Raw genomic sequence first — 17377 nt, 5'->3', positions numbered from 1 at the left:
CTTCCAGAACTTTCTGCAGCAGTTTGATTGTTTTTCACTGGGTCCTCGGCCCATTCCTGTACTAGTCACTGTGGCCCAGGGCAGGCAGTGCACAGACTGTCCCAGGCCTTTGTCACCTGCCCCACCCCTGAGCTCCACCCAAACCACAAGGGGCGTTTCAGTGGGAGAAAAAGTTTCCTCAGTTGGCCATTTCTAGAAGTAAAGTGCTGATAAACAGCTTTTAAAAAAGGGGGTGGGGTCCATTTCAGCTAACAAATGGCATAACTACGATTCTGGAGCCTGTCAATCTGCATTGCAAGCCTCGCCTCTCTTGTCAGGGCATGTCGTCAGTGAGCTCACCCAGTGTGCATCCCGCAAGGGGACAGCAGGAGGTGGAGGGCAAACAGGAAAGTCCATAACCTAGGAACTCAGAAAAATCTACCTCTTTCTACTAAGAAAAAGGATTCCCTGGCAGAGGACAGGAAAGCTACTGGAATTGGGGGATTGTCTAAACGTTAGCAAACTTGGCCTGGAAAGGGTTAAAATACCAACCCTCATTGTTTTCAATATGGTCTGAATGCAGATCCTGGCTCCCAGAGGGTTATCTTAAGCATCAGTTCTCACACTCTGCCCTGAAATTGGGACAGAGGTATTGGGCTATTTAAAAATTAGGTAATAGTGGTCTTTTTACACACCAGAAGGAAAAATATCATAAATAGAACTTTCTCAATTTTAAGCTCTCTCCCGTAAACTGGAGATTTTGGCAGCTGCTGCTGCTTACCTGTTGGCAAATTCTGTTGAGGAGAATATGAATGAATAATTAGCAAGCAGAGATCTCGAAGACATGCAGGAACCTAGCCATTTAGGTGTAGTTTCACAGACCAGGCCTTCTTTCACATAAGTACAATGTGATCATATTTGCAGCTCGTGAAAGTGTTCTTATGATGAGGAAAAATCCTTTTCCTGTCAAAAGAGCCTCGTGGCCTGCATGTCCTTCATCACAGGAACAAGTGTGAAGGTCACTTCGTTCAAGAATCACACTCACTGCCTCTCCTGTTCTTTATAAACTCAGCTCACACTACACCCAAACCATCCCACAGGCTTGGTCTTTTCTTCTTAAGCACCGAGTAGATAAAGAGCAAAAATGCCCAAATTTTGGAAGAGTCAAAGGTCATTAGGTCCAACCTCTGACTGGAGGCACAGGCTACGCATGGCGTTATTTGTCTTATTTTTAAAACTAGAGGCCATGTGCACAGATTCGTGCACTGGTGGGGTCCCTTGACCTGGCCTGCACCCTCTCGCAGTCTGGGACCCCTCAGGGGATGCCGGAGGCCCAGTGCACAGTCGCCCCGATCCCCGCAGGCCGATCTTTGGTTAATCTCTTCCCGTCTTTCCCCCTCCCCCTTCCTTCTGAGATTCATCAGTCTGTTCCATGTTTCCATGCCTGTGCATTGAGCATCTGCCCCCTGGTGGTCAGTGTGCTACCAGTTGAATGGTCACTTGGGCTTTTATAGATATAGATTCCCAATATGCTGTTCTTTTAAAGTGTTTAAATGGCACACAGTCTTTATAAGACATACTGTAGTTTAATTTTTTTAGTAATGGAAATTTCGGACATTTTTCTTTTCCCAACTTTACTTCCTTTTTCAAAACCACTAAATTGTGTTGCTAGAATCATTATTACACTACCTTCTACATCTTTATCATGATTATTATTTGTTCTGATGCTCTGGGGGAAAATGCCATAAAATGTTCATTTTGCTACACTATGGATTTTAATTTTGCTACATTTTCCATTTCACTGCATCTCACTCTTCACCATCCCAAGTCCCATCCACAGAGGCTTGTGCAAAAATATCTTCAGAGCAGTGAGGCAGCATGAAGACCACGTGGCACGACCTTCCCCAGAAGTACAGTAACCTCCCCAAGATCAGGAACCCGCTTCAGTGTCAGGATTCCACTCCTCAGTGACCTTGACTACAGCAGTTATTTAACCTCTCTGCACATCAGAGGCCCTTCCAATAAAAGAGACAGAACAGTCCTCACTTGCAGGGTTGTTGTAAACATTAACAATAAAGTACCTAATGTGACTAGCACGCTATCTACAGGTAGTTGGCTCACTGGAACTGGTGGCGGTTGCTATTCTTATTGATAAACTAGAGGCCCGATGCACAAGATTTATTCGGGGGGATGGGAGCGGAGAAGAAGGGGCAGTCAGATATCCCTCTCGCAATCTGGGACCCCTCGCTCCTAACCACCCGCCTGCTCGCTCCTAACCGCCCGCCTGCTCGCTCCGAGGCCGGAGAGGCTTCCGCCACCACCATTGTGCTCACCAGCTGTGAGCCTGGCTTTTGGCTGAGCAGCGCTCCCACTGTGGGAGCGCACTGACCACCAGGGGCAGCTCCTACGTTAAGCATCTGCCCCCGGGTGGTCAGTGCGCATCATAGCGATTGGTGGTTCTGGTCGTTGCAGTCATTCTGCCATAAAGATCGCTGAGCTTTTACATATATAGATGGGCCAACAGAGCAGATTCCTCCCCTCTCCTGATCACCAGCCCATGTTCCTGCTTCCACACCCCACCCGGAGAGAACAGCCAGGCTGTTCACAGAAGGTCCCACATATCCCTGGGGAATGTCGACGTGGGCCAGGATGTGTGCAAAACTCCCAGAATGAACATGGGCCTCACTCTGACCTCTCATCAGTTTTACTTGGGAGAAAATCTACTGTTACATCATTGTGTAGAGGGCAAAGTTCACACAAAATTTTAAGATAAAGCATGAAAACTCACTAGTGCAAGTTAGCACATCTTTGTGGTTACGGATACTTCAGAGAGAGAAAATTTAGAAGCCCCATAGCTGCTATGAACTGAGCACTTTCTCTGAACAAGTCACTCTACTAAGTATGTAAATATACATGATCTCATTTCATCGTGACCACAGCCCTTTTATAGGTGAGTAAGGAGTGCAGAGGGTTCAGTAGCTTGTGGGCGGTCACACCACTAGGAACTGGGTTTAAACCCCAGTCTATACTTTTATTAAACACTCCTTTATCCTGTCTTCTCTGATGATGTTTTTGGAAGGTGTATTTTCATCTCAAAGAGGGCCTCCTGAACACTGCTCCAGCTGAAGGAATTATTATCTAATGCAGTGGTTGGCAAACTGCGACTCGCGAGCCACATGCGGCTCTTTGGCCCCTTGAGTGTGGCTCTTCCACAAAATACCACATGCGGGCACGCACGTACAGTGCGATTGAAACTTAGTGGCGCATGCGCAGAAGTCAGTATTTTGTGGAAGGGCCACACTCAAGGGGCCAAAGAGCTGCATGTGGCTCGCAAGCCGCAGTTTGCTGACCACTGATCTAATGGTACAATGTAGACAGTGGAAACAGTTGGGAGGCCACGGGCTTGCTTGGTGCCTTTAACTCACTCTTCCTGCACTAGATCCAGGTCTGCGTGGTGTGCATTCATTTCCTCGTTCAGCAAATATCTGTTAAAGTGCTGCTGCGTGCCAGGCACTGTACCAGGCAGGAAGGAGTCAGGGAGTGGTTGGACCAGGAGTGAGAAAGAAGCCGTGAGACATCACTGTCATTTAACATATTTCTCATTTAATCCTCAGACTAAGCCTGTGAGTTCCTATCTTTATTTTTTTTTTTTTTGAGTTCCTATCTTTATACCCGTTTTGTAGATAAGGAAACTGAGGAACAGAGAAGGTGGATAGTAAGTCAGGGCTCGTAATGGCAGGAATTCAACCTAGACAATGTGATGCTAAAACTTCTGCTCGGAGCCATTCTTTCATCTCTCAAAATTGAGTAATTCGGTCCTGATAATTCAGTGTTGACTGGAGCACTTTCTTTTTATGCAGTTTTTCAAAATCTTTCTGGTGCACCATCAGGTGGATGTGGGTACTATTTTGCGGTCATTCTGTAATAGCCCTGCAGTTCTTGTCACATTTGTCCACAGAGATAAAAACTTCACTCTAAAGCCTGCAATGCTGCTATTAACGGTGTTGAGAATGCGAGTGGGTCCTCTGAGCAGGGTTACCAGGGAGTAGTAAGACTTCAAAGTAAACATGGACAGGGATGGAAAATGTCGAGTTCCCTCGCTTGTAGTTTTTGGCTTATTTATTTTCATTTTATGGGAACAGGCCTGTCAACTCTAAATGCATCTGGCTCTAACAGAGGAAAAGAAAGGAAAAGCAGGAAGTCCATTTTTGGCAACAATCCGGGCAGAATGAGCCCTGGGGAAACAGCATCACTTAACAAAACATCTGGAAAAAGTAAAGTCACCTTCTTTCGATACCTTTGCTCGATTCCGCATGCTGGATAAGTCCAACATTTTACTGTCGAAGCACTTCCCTTGAACTTTTTCTACATATTTTTTATTTCCATGAATGTTTATGTTATCTAAGTGTAGTAGAAACATTTTTCAATTTTACATGTTTAACTTTCTAAAAAATAGCACTTCACTGAAGATGTTCTAACAGTGTTTGCCTCAATAGGGAAAAATTGGAACCACCTTGGAACATTCTAGTGGTTCTTGGAACTGCTCTCGTCACCATTATAACTACAGAAGATATATCCATTTTATTACTAATTACTTTTTATTATAAAAGTAATAAATTCTCATAGTTAAAAAAAAATACCTCAAACAATATAGGGTATGATTAAAATTCCTTTCTATTCTCAATGGCTCAGTTCTAGTCCCCTGAGGTAACCACTGTTAGGTTTATTGTGTTTGTTCAAGAAGAATAAGATTCTTTTTAAGGTGATCTCAATGGGATACAACCGAGCATGTTTGTATAACTTTTATATTGCTGTAACTTTCCAAACAGCTTTCTGAGCATATATCTGCCTTATTCTCCTTATGCCTTGTGGTTTTCCATTGTGTATATACTGTCATTTAACCACTTCCTCACTGGTAGAACATTTGGATTGCTTCCTGGTTTTTTTGTTGCTGTTTTTTCCTTATAACAAACGCTAAAGTGAATACCCTTGTGCATATATTGCCATGTATTGTTCAAATATATCCACAGGACAGATGAGGCAAAGGATTTCCAGGCTTTTAACTTAAATTGGTGCTTCTGCACTCATTTTAAAGCTCAATAGCTATCATTTTGTTTCGAGGTGGTGGACTAACTCAAGTATAGTATAACACTCCTGTGGTGTAACTGAATAGTGTAACACTATTAAGATCTACTCTGACGTGTTACATGGTTATGATTGTTTTACCCAGATGTTGTTCAGGTTTATCTTTCTAAAACATTTAAAGTGTCCTGCACTAATCTGAGGCTAATCTTTTGGGGGGTTTAGGTTCCTGTGAAGGAATGCGACAGGCCTGGGAGGAGTCTTCTTCCCCCCTCAGCCCAGCCACGTCCCTCAGCGCTATCATTAGAACTCCCAAATGTTACCATATCTCATCGCTGAATGAAAATGCCGCCAAACGTCTGTGTCGCAGGTATTCTCAGAAACTGATCCAGCACACCGCCTGTCAGCTGCTGAGGACTTACCCGGCTGCCACCCGCATCGACTCCTCCAACCCCAACCCCCTCATGTTCTGGCTGCACGGGATACAGCTCGTGGCACTCAACTACCAGACAGATGGTAACGGCCTCTCCTCACCTCTCTCCTTCGGGTCTTATGTTCCAGGAAATATAGTTCAACAACATTTTAGTTAAGAGGGGCAAGATGCCAGACTGAGGCACACCGTATGTAAGAGCAAAAATACCGGTGCATTTGATACTGAATTGTGCCCTTGATGTTTCAGAGTTAAGGTGATAGGAAAGAACCTTAAAGGGGTCCCTAGTAATCTCTTGTTCTTGCTCCCTTTTTAAAGCATTTTTTAAACATAAGGCTGCTCTTTTGTGTCTTTAAATAAGACCCTGTTTAGGGCCGTGTCTAGTTTGTGTCTAAAGACCTTTTGGGCCAGAGAGTTACTAACAGCCTTTGGTAAGCTGTCTTGCTAAGCTATTCCTTGCAGTCAATAAGTAGTTGTCACTCCAAGCAAATTGCATGTTAGCTTCTTCTTATCCACTGAGATTGAAATGGAGAATAATGGTCATTGCTCCCGGAGTAGCTCACATGGAGAAAACAAGTGTGCGAACCAAGAAGGCAGTGTTAGTTTTTCTCCACTGTTGAGGAAACTCTCTTAGCAGGAATACCTGACGAGGCCTGACGTCCAGACAAGAGCTACCATTCATTGCACACTTATCGTGCGGCAGACACCGTGCTGAATTTTCCTTGACCCCCTATTATCTGATTTAATCTTTGCAACAACCCTAAGTGGTGGACACCTTTATGATCCCCATTCCTCAGATGAGCAAACCAAGGCACAGAGCGATTGATTTGCTCAGGGTCACAGAATGACTAAATAATAAATTCAAGGACGCTGGGAGTGGAGAGGATAAAGTGTTTTGTTTCTGCTTGGTTATGGGGGCAGGAAGGGAGCTGCAGAAGATAAACAGTCGATGAGGAATGTTTCCTCGAAGCACCTTCAGAAGCCACAGTCTTTCCATGAGACAGCCAAGCGGCCTTCCCGTTCCTCTCACGTCACCCAAATCAGATCCCAAGCAACGGTGCTGACCCACCAGGCACAGCATAGCCCCGTCTCCAGCCAAGGTCAAACCACCTTTCGCTCTCGAACCAGCTAGCCACCTGGTACTGGTGCCAACAGTGCCCATGTGTGGCTGACCCTGCCGACGCATTTTTTTTTTTTTGCCCTTGTTAAATTTGCTTCTTTCCATTGAAATTAAATAACACGATGCAGGTGAAGTACCCTACTTAGCATAGTGGCTGGCACGGAGAAAGCATTCCACAAACGTTAACGATGATGAAGTGTTTTTGATAAGTTATGAAAACAGTAGGATTTGGACTCGCAAGTGGAAATAATAATGAAATATTTTCAAAGTTGTAAAAGTTTCTTTTCAATCTGTCCCAAGTGGCTTGCGGGCTCACATCTCTGACCCTGTCTGTAGCCCTTCGGCGCCCTTGGTTATTATGATACTGAAATATTTTAAGTCAAGTGAAATCACTAGCAAGATGGTTTTCTCAAGGAAATGGAAATGCGTTTGGTTTTGGATATGCCCGCTCTCCTGGGCGTGCCAAGGCGGGTGCAGACACACCGGCTCCGCTGAAAAGAGCTGCCCCTCCCGGCTCCCTCCACCACCACCCACCGCCCCCAGGTCCCGAAGCACACACTGAGGCTGCAGCTTGGCCTTCACTCACCCCTGCAGGCTTTGCCTCTCTCCCAAATCAATCTGGGAGCACATGTTCGAGCTGCCTCCTCAGGGGAGACAGATGGCTCTGTTGATGGTTCATCCTCAAGTTTCTCTACAGCGTCTTCCAGCCCAAGAGAGAGTGCTGCCATAACACCTCTCGGGTCCAGTGCCGCAGGCAATGATTACACGCATCCCCACGCTGGACAGAGCACAAGCCACAGGCAGTTCCACCGTGTTCACCTGTAAAAATGGTCTTCATCTGCACAAACTGGACATAGAGCCTGGCTAATATCTTGCACGCAGTAGGTGCACAATAAATGCACGCTGAGCTGAAACAGACTGTCCCCCTCTGCCCTACTGCAGTCTGAGCCTGTGGTTCTTGGGTTTTTAGGTACTTTTTTGTGGATTGCAAGTCCAAATAGATCAGAGTCTATTGGACTCATTATCTTTTAATTTTTACAAAGAATTCCTAGATTAGGGAGCACTTGATTTTCCATGAAACATCCCAACCAAATAACAGAGAACCCTCTCCCAGTGTCCCTCTAGCCTCCAACTGTGTTCCATGGATCATCGGCCTTGCCACTTCCTGGATGTCAGAGGACCCTGATGCCCCAAAGGAGTGTCCATTGACTTAGGGTCATCTCTCCCCAGAATTTCTAATGGCTCCATCACCTCCAAGAAGGTCTGCGGGGATCTGGAGCCAGGAAGAGCCCAGGTCTGCACTCAAGGAAACCAACTCTTGAGTTTGGAAACTGACTTGAGCCTGGTATGCAAACCTGGTGATGGCTGGCAACTGTCCCTCAGCATTCTTTCCACCTAGAGCAGAACAAGTGTAAGGACATGTGACCCCATCAAAAGAAAAGCTGTTAATATGGATCCTGCTTTCCTGAGTGATTGTCAAACTCTTTATGATGACTTTTTTAGCCCCAAAATATAGGCATCATTATTATGGGAATGGTGCCTATTTAATACAAGGTTTTTAAATAAATAGGAGACCATAAAGGTACTGATAAGCCTGATCTGCCTCACAGGCATTGGCTGAGAGGGGCAATCAGGTGACATGGAATCATGCACCCTCCTTCACTTGCTTACAACAGGGGTTTTACTAGTAAAACGATAGCCCCAGGTGGAGTCCTGGGGCCACGCCTAGGGGGCAGTTGGAGGGCTAGATATGAGGTCCCAACTTTATTCCAAAATGAGCAGCTCCGCCTGAATCTGGTTTACCTGTTGGATTACTAAATGAGATTAGCCTCAGCTGGTCTGGCTCAGTGGATAGAGTGAGGGTCCCGGGTTTGATTCCAGTCAAGGGCACATACCTCGGTTGCAGTCTCCATCCAGCCCTGGTCGGGGCCTGTGCAGGAGGCAACCAATGTGTCTCTCCTCTCACATCAATGTTTCTCTCTCTGTCTCGCCACCTCCTTTCCATTCTTCCTTAAAAAAAAAAAATCAACAAAAATATCCTTGGGTGAGAATTAACAGAAAAAGAAAAAGTTTGGGAAAGTACAAGGATAGACATAGACCTCCTAGGATCAGACTTCAAACCCAAATGGGAGTTGACATCATAATCATAATTTATTACCTACTGTTTATTGAGATCTTCTATGTGCCGAATGCTTGGTAGAGACTTGCACACATTTTCTCATTTATGACACGCCTGTGGGGTGTACACTATGCGGCTCAGCTGTTGAGATTGGATCAGATTGCTGGGGTTTAAACCCCAGCATCCACCACTTAGTAACTGTGTGCCTTGGGTTCTTTCACTTCTTATGCCTCAGTTTCCTCATCTATAAAATGGGAAGCACTGATGTACGCAAAGTGCGTGGAATGGGGCCTGGTACACAGTAAGAGCACAGTAAGGGTGAGCTGCTATAATTTTTAGTAATATATATCCATTTCACATTCATCAACTCTGCATGAGCTAGCCTGCTTCGCTCTCTTAGCCATCCTAGCCCAGGTCTATGTTGCTCTGTCACAGGGTGGCCTGGGAAGAGAATTCTCTCGTCCTGCAGGCAAGACAGCCTCAACGAATCAGTCACATCAGGACTGGACGGGCCTGAGAGGTGGGGTCCAGGGCACTGATTTTATAGATAAGGAGACCGAGCCCACGTAGCTTTCCTATGCCTTAGACATCTGACCCCAAGGATTCCTGCCTACAATCCCAGCCAACCCCACATACACGGAAAAAATTTTACACACGAGACATGCGGAGGCCAACTTCTTATTGCTCCGTGGTGCTCACCACACTTCTCCTTGATGTCGGTCCATGTAGCACAGTTCGCTCTGCACATGGAAGGAATCTATCAGAGGGAACATTTGTCAGGTGTGCCTCATAAACCCTGTGTTCATCTGGGCAAACTTCCTACAGACTTGCGCCATCAGATGAGCATTCGTGTGTGTCAGGGGCCAAACCAGTGCGGGAGTCCAACGTTCATCCAAGAACCATGCCAAGTAAAAGCTGGCCACAGACGACTGGAAGCCGTTGTGAGGGTTCCCAGGGTTTACGATGGAGGGGATGGATCATGGACATGATGTGAATCACATGTGATAATAATTTTTTTCGTATTTAACTGCAATTAAAAAGAGGTAGAAGTACTGTAATTTACGGGTTGAAATTGAGATTTCATGGAAAGATATATTTTTCTGGCTCTTCTCCCAGTCTATCTTGGATTATTAAGATTTTTATCTTATATTTGCAAAGGCAAGAATTGGTCATACAGTTGTCTGCATGGTTTAGTGTTCGGGGACAAGAAAATGCCATGACTATTCCTTACTAAAATTCTATATAAAATGAGGTATTGCAAAGATTTTTTTTTTTTCAGATGGATGCTGTAAATTTTGATTTGCAAAAGGAGTTTTTAAAAGGCAGATCCTGGGTGGGAGTGAGACACTGGGCTTATCCCATAGATTGAACCCCGAAAAGACAGGGATCTTGGTCTTGTTACCTGTTGTATCCCTCGTACCTAACAACCTGCCACATAATAGCCACTCAGTCAGTCCCTTCTTCATGCTTAAGCTTGGGGAAAATTGACACAAAGTTCTTTTGAACTTTACTTTTTTTAAAATACATTTTTTATTGTCGATAGCATCACAGATCTCTCCCATTTTTCCCCCTTCACCCCACTCCTTCCCCCATGTCTTCACTACCCTATTGCCCATGTCCATGGGCTATGCATATAACATATAAGTTCTGACCTTGACATTCCTAAGCGACAGAGTAACAAGCAATGTTGACTTTGTTTTGCAGATCTCCCTTTACATTTAAACGCTGCCATGTTTGAGGCCAACGGTGGCTGTGGCTATGTGTTGAAACCCCCAGTTCTGTGGGACAAGAACTGCCCCATGTATCAGAAGTTTTCTCCCCTGGAAAGAGACCTGGACAACATGGAGCCCGCCGTCTACTCTTTGACTGTAAGTGTGGCGCTGTCTCCAGGAGATGGCAAGGCGCTTCCGCCTTCCTGAATATGCGCTGGTTTTGAATTCAGGGCGTTGCATAGTTCTCGTGTCACCGTTTTGCTTGGGCAGATTTAGTTCCTGGAAGGATTTCTTTACCTGTCACAAGCGGTGGCTGTGGCTGAGGTATGCTGTCGCCAGGCACTGCATTTGCCAGTGCCCCGTAGGTGGAGCTGGTAGTTCCCTGCTTCCCCTGCACGCTGATGGTGGTGATTCTGTCTTCCAGAGCCCACAGCACCATCATTCTGATTTTCTCCCATAAAAGTTGAGGTCCTTGTTAGAGCAAGTCATCTTAAACTTGAACAGGCTCTCATAAGATCAAACAGGCATCGATATACAAATCAACTAAATATCTTTCCTCCTTGCAATTTAAACTGTATCGTTCCTGGGCCTTTCCTTATTTCTTTTATTGCCTAATTAACCCCATGTCAAAACACCACAGACTGCCCTTAACAACAGCCCCCGGCAGCTCATCATTCAACTTTATTTCCCCATTCTGTCGCTACCTCTTAGCGGACAGAGAACAAGACCTCTGGATGGCTGGTCGCTGCCCTCCAACCTTAGAACTTGTCCGTTTCCCTCCAAAGGAAGAATGCCAAGCAGCCTCTGATCACCCCTCTCGCACCCCCGGAGAACCACGCTCCAGTTTTCCTACCACCTCTGCTGTCACCTTCCCAACGACCAGGGCAGGGGGCCTCCTCTGTTTAACCAGATTACCTAGACTTGAGTAGACGTTTAACTGTGTACAGAAGGCTGTGGATAAATTTTTAAAAACATTCCCTGTGACTTGCTGGAAAACTAAACCATTCAAGAAAATAGCTTTCGCCAAACTGGTTTGGCTCAGTGGATAGAGCGTCGGCCTGCGGACTGAAGGGTTCCAGGTTCGATTCCAGTCAAGGGCATATACCTTGGTTGCAGGCACATACCCAATAGGAGGTGTGCAAGAGGCAGCTGGTCGATGTTTCTCTCTCATTGATGTTTCTAACTCTCTATCCCTCTCCCGTCCTCTCTGTGAAAAATCAATGAAATATATCTAAAAAAAAAAGAAAGAAAGAAAATAGTTTTGAAGTTATAAAATATACACCTAAAACATCTTGAACAGAATGTTCGCAACCAATTTGTGATTGCATTCCGTAAAGTCTCCCCATTTCCCTGTGCCTTCTTGCAAAACTTGATTTCATCTTAATTGCTTGGCTTTGAAGATCCTTGAACATTTTGACAGTTGAAAAGTGACAGGTGAATGCTGGTGACAAAAGAAGCTTTTCCCATGATTCCAGGCCTGTGGTTGCAATCACTTCCTGCTTTGGGGGGGCAGGGGGTTGGGGTGGAGGTTAGCCGATTTATTCACCATGGACCTCATCCATTCCAGAGTGTTCTTTGTGGAGGGAAGCAGTGAGGTGCAGAGGTTGCCTTTGTTTCTTTTTCATCTTCAGTGACCTGGTCCTTGCTTCCTCCATCAGATTGTCTCTGGCCAGAACGTGTGCCCGAGCAACAGCACAGGAAGCCCGTGCATCGAGGTCGACATCCTGGGCATGCCGCTGGACAGCTGCCACTTCCGCACGAAGCCCATCCACCGGAACACTCTGAACCCCATGTGGAACGAGCAGTTTTTCTTCCGGGTTCACTTTGAAGACCTCATATTTCTTCGTTTTGCAGTTGTGGAAAACAACAGCTCGGCGGTCACTGCTCAGAGGATCATCCCACTCAAGGCTCTAAAGCGAGGTAGAGTAGCGTCATCATGCTGTTAATAATTACTGTAGCCCAGCCCGTGTGGCTCAGTGGTTGAACATCAACCTAGGAACCAGAAGGCCACAGTTCAATTCTCTATCGGGGCATATGCCTAGGGTTGTGAGATGAATCCCCAGTAGTGGGTGTGCAGGAGGCAGCCAATCACTGATTCTCTCTCATCATTGATATTTCTATCTCTCCCTTCTCTGAAATTCATAAAAATCTGTAATAATAGCATAATATGCTAATTAGACTGGACAGCCAAACAACCTTCCAGACGAAGACACAGCAGCGGGGGCCGAGGCAGAGGTGGTTAGGGGCAATCAGGCAGGCAGGTGAGCAGTTTGGGGCGATCAGGCAGGCAGGCGGAGTGGTTAGGGATGATCAGGCAGGCAGACGGAGTGGTTAGGGATGATCAGGCAGGCAGGTTTTTTTAGGCAGGCAGGTGAGCAGTTAGGAGCCAGCGGTCCCAGATTGCGAGAGGGATGCCCAACTGCGGGATCGGGCCTAAACCAGCAGTCAGACATCCCCCAAAGGGTCCCAGATTGCAAGAGGGTGTAGACCGTGCTAAGGGTCTTCCCCCCACCCCCTGCCCATGAAAAATTTCATGAACTGGGCCTCTAGTATATTATAAAAATAAATAATTACTGTAGCTCAGTGACAGATGCCATAGAGATCTTTAGACCATTCTCTCTACTTTTGAGTGTATGTTTGAGATTTTCATTTTTAAAAAGTTGAAATAAGAGGCAGGAAAAAAATAACACAAATTTGAATACTATTTAAGTACATTTCATAACAGGTTTTCTTTTATGTTATCCTCAAATTTGAGGTATTCACATTTCTGAGGAAGTATGGCCTCCCCCGCAGCTGCTGATGTCGAGAGCTTGGTTGGTCCTTCTTCCCTCACATCCCTGCCCAAATAGTACCCACTGCACCCCTGGAACTTTTTTTTTTTTTTAGTAAAGATAACTTCACTTTTTTTTTATTCTCACCCAAGGATATGTTTATTGATTTGAGAGAGAGAGGAAGGGAGAGTAACGTCGATGTGAGAGAGAAATATAAATCAATCAGTTGCCTCCCATACGTGCCCAACCACACCCTGATGGGAGATGGAATCTGCAACCTTTTGGTGCACGGGACGAGCTCCAATCAACTGAGCCACCGTACCAGGCCCCACTAGCACTTTCCAAGCTGAGACTGAAGTGAGCAGAGGAAACCAAGAGGAGGGCGGTAGAGGTAGTGGCTCACTGGCCAAGAGTGGAATCAGTGCCTGGCAGAAGTTCAGTGTCGGAAGCCAGGGATGGGTGCTGGGGACGGAGCAGGGAGGATGGAGAACCCTGAGCAGAGGCAGAGCTGGTGGCTGGTGGACTGGCTTTGCTGTGGGCCTCCGGGGAGCTTCTGTGGCTGCAGCTGTTGTTCCACTTATCCTTTTTTTTAAAGATATATTTTATTGATTTTTCACAGAGAAAGGGAGAGGGATAGAGAGTTAGAAACATCGATCAGCTGCCTCCTGCACACCCCCTACTGGGGATGTGCCCCCAAGCAAGGTATATGCCCTTGACCGGAATCGAACCTGGGACCCTTGAGTCCGCAGGCCGACACTCTATCCACTGAGCCAAACCAGTTAGGGCATGTTCCACTTATTTATGCATTCATTGGTTGATTCTTGCATGTGCCTTGACCAGGAATCGAACCCGCAACCTTGGAGGATCGGGACTATGCTCTAACCAACTGAGCTACCCAGCCAGGGCCTCTGCCTACCATTTTGCGGCAGAGCTCTGCAGTGCATGGCTAACAGGCTTTTCCCAATTCTGCGTTATTCCAGGATATCGACATCTTCAGCTGCGAAACCTCCACAATGAAGTCTTGGAAATCTCTAGTTTATTCGTAAACAGCAGAAGGATGGAAGAAATCTCCTCTGGCAGTTCCGTGCCGGCCTCTTTGGTAATTAAGCTCTGTTTCACTCAGCATGTCTGTGGGATTGCTGTGCTGGAGGTAGGCTTGCTCATGATACAGGAAGGTGATCATTAGGTAGCTATGGAAATAATAATGGCTGGCATTGGCATGTCTAAGCACTTTACATATATGAATTCACCTAATCCTCTCAATAACATTTTTATGAAAGAGCTTTGAGTATGGTCCCCGTTTTACAGATGAGGAAGGTAAGAGCTAAGTACCTCGAGGTCACACAGCTATAAACCCAAGTTCACCTAGTGCTAAAGCCCATACTCTTTTTGGTTTTTTGTGTTTGTTTTTTAATATGTTTTTATTGAATCTTAGAGTGGAAGAGAGAGGGACAGAGAAATATAAACATTAATGAGAGAGACATCAATCGGCTACCTCCTGCATGCCCCTTACTAGGGATCAAGCCTGCAACCTGGGCATGTGCCCCTGACCAGGAATTGAACCCAGGACCTCTTGGTCCATGAGACGATGCTCAATCCATTGAGCTACAGCAGCTGTGCCAAAGCCCATTCTCTTAATATGATTCAAAAATAACATGTAGGGAAGAAGTTAATTAAGCAAACCTGCTAGGGAGCAGTCAGTTCTCCTAGAAACTTTAGGTTAGACCAGGAAAATCTTCTGCTTCTTCAGTGGTCCAGGGGTGGGTGCCAGGTGAGCAGGGTTGGGGTGGCAGCCAGGTGCCACTGTTGATACATAACTGCCCCCTGGCAATTGTGGAGATACGGAATCTGCACTCGTGGGGATGAGAAGGGTACACTGCAAACAAAAGGTGCCATCACTGCAGAACCAGCATTTTAACAAGTTCCCCGGGTAAGGTTCTTGCCCATTGAGGTTTGAGAGCCATAGGACTTGTGCTCACTCCAATAATCCAGGGTCGATGGCTAAACCAGTGACCCCGCTTTAATAAACTGGTTCATTCCATTATGCTTACTCTTTAAAAATTAGTTTAAAGGCTGTTCATAGATCCCCTCTTTACACACTTAACAGCCTGATCACTGTCATATCCACCTTACACTTTAACGTAGTCCTAACAACCCCTGGAAGGCACCTTCTATGCTCACGGTGGCGCTGACTCGACCACCGCCGCTTTAGCCGGGCTTTCTTATCCGTTTCTATTTCCTTCCCCTCGTTAGTTTCTTCTCTCTCTGTCTCTGACCTTGTTTCCCTAGCTTCTCCACCTTTTCCCTTCAGTGTGTGGCCAAGGTTAAAAACAGCACTTTGGCCAAAGTGGAGGGAGGCATTGCCTGCCTTGTGCAGAGGACTGGGAACCAGGGACTGGGCTGCCTGGCACCTAAGAGCAAGAACCAGATGCTTTCAGAAGGCAAGGCAGGGCTTCCTGCACAATCCCAGGTTGGTCACCCTCAGTACCTATCAGAGCTGCAGATGCCATGCGTGCCATGAAAGAACCATTTTTCCTCACAATACTTCTGACACCAAATGTGTCGTGTTTTTTCCAGCATTGCTTCTCCAGCTCCCCGGCACCAGCTGGCTGACCTGGCTTTTGGTTCAATGCTGACACTATCTACCTGGAGTCAGATCAGACCCTACAAGTTAAGGGCTCAGTCCTGCAGCACTACCCACATTTCACATGACAGTTGCAAGTCCCTCCTCCAGTTCCGTAATTTGCTCGAATGACTCTCGCAGAACTTAGGAAAGTGCTTTACTTACTAGAATATTTTGTTTATCATCTTACCATCCAAAATTCTAGTCTAGAGCCCTCAAGAGAGATGGAACTCAATAACACTGTTAGATGTCAGTTCAGAAATAAGGACTAATGTACATTTTAGATGATATCAGTTCCATACTTATGATGGAAAGAGATAGTGTTTTGTGAAATAAATTAATAGTTTGGTGGTGTGCTGCTACACATCCTCACTAGACTATTAAAGAAGACACACCCTCGCTTCTTCAACCACAAAACGATGGGTCAGGGTGTGAGGGATGCTAGAATGGCTCTGTATTGACATGTCCCTGTAAACACCTCTGAGAATGAGCACCTCAGTGGTGAATATAGCCTAGAATTTGCATCCAAATGAGAATGAATGAGAAACCATGTGATCTTCCTTGACAGATGTTTAGTACAGAAGAAAGAAAATGTCTGCAGACTCACAGAGTCACGGTGCATGGCGTCCCAGGTCCGGAGCCCTTCACTGTTTTCTCTATAAATGGAAGCACCAAGGCAAAGCAACTTCTCCAGCAAGTAAGTGCACTGAGCCTGCGTGTGTGTGACTACATACACACAAATATACAAAAGTCCACGTTGAAGATTTGCCTTTTGATTATTTGTGATATCCAACCTCGAGATCCACCCTATAGGTGACCCGAGAGGTCTCGGTACCTCTAAACAAGCTACCTTAACCTGTAGAGAAGAATTTCTAAGACTTCTTCAGCCACATGCAGAACACTGGGCTCTAGAAGGATAAAGACCAGGATGAGTGGCTCTCCAACCTTGTGTACTGTTTCCCTCTGAGCCTAGATTCAGGCCTCATAGTCCCTCTTAATGCAGAGCTTTCTAATCAACCAGAATTTACACACGAACTGAATGAAGTTGCTTGTCATTCTAGGAGTTGGGTCAAATTCTTAGAGCATCAGGATGGACCATATAGGCCAAGACATCTTCTGCCCCTCCAGCCTCAGGCCTCCATTTGCATGTTGATCAGCCACCTTGTCCCCCTCCCCCTGCACTTGATCATGACTTTTAAAGTTATACCCCTCTAGTGGTACGAAGAAGCATGCAGGTCCCAAAACAAGAGGATGAGAGCCTGTTAACCCAACCCCCATAGCAGAACTGGCCTAAGTCCCCTCGTGCTGGGCTTCTGCCCTGGATCCCCTGGGGATCTTGGTGGCCTTCTCCCGGCAGAGACAATGCCCCCCAGGAGAACTTGTAAGAGGGAGAGAGCCAGACACACAGAGCAGCATCCGGAGAGGGTGGCAGCCCCTCAAAAGAGCAAGGCAGGCCCATGTGCAATTCCTGCTCTCTTCTCACTAGGACTGCCACTCCTGTGTGGTACAGTAGCCTACTATCCTTGCAGACTATTTCATCC

The 17377-nt window shown here is 46.2% G+C and overlaps 1 protein-coding gene across 1 annotated transcript in view; it reads left to right on the top strand.

Moving 5' to 3' along the window:
• PLCE1 (phospholipase C epsilon 1) overlaps positions 1–17377 on the top strand; it is a 253712-nt gene that overhangs the window by 224475 nt on the left and 11860 nt on the right. The window contains exons 22-27 of the mRNA XM_006755081.2: positions 4122–4253; positions 5287–5577; positions 10435–10598; positions 12101–12362; positions 14194–14312; positions 16405–16533. Of these exons, the coding sequence (XP_006755144.1) occupies positions 4122–4253; positions 5287–5577; positions 10435–10598; positions 12101–12362; positions 14194–14312; positions 16405–16533 (1097 nt within the window). The remainder of the gene's footprint in view (positions 1–4121; positions 4254–5286; positions 5578–10434; positions 10599–12100; positions 12363–14193; positions 14313–16404; positions 16534–17377) is intronic.

The sequence above is a fragment of the Myotis davidii genome, unplaced genomic scaffold, assembly GCF_000327345.1.
Source record: "Myotis davidii unplaced genomic scaffold, ASM32734v1 scaffold271, whole genome shotgun sequence".
Classification (NCBI taxonomy): domain Eukaryota; kingdom Metazoa; phylum Chordata; class Mammalia; order Chiroptera; family Vespertilionidae; genus Myotis; species Myotis davidii.
This window is presented reverse-complemented; position numbering and strand designations above follow the sequence as displayed.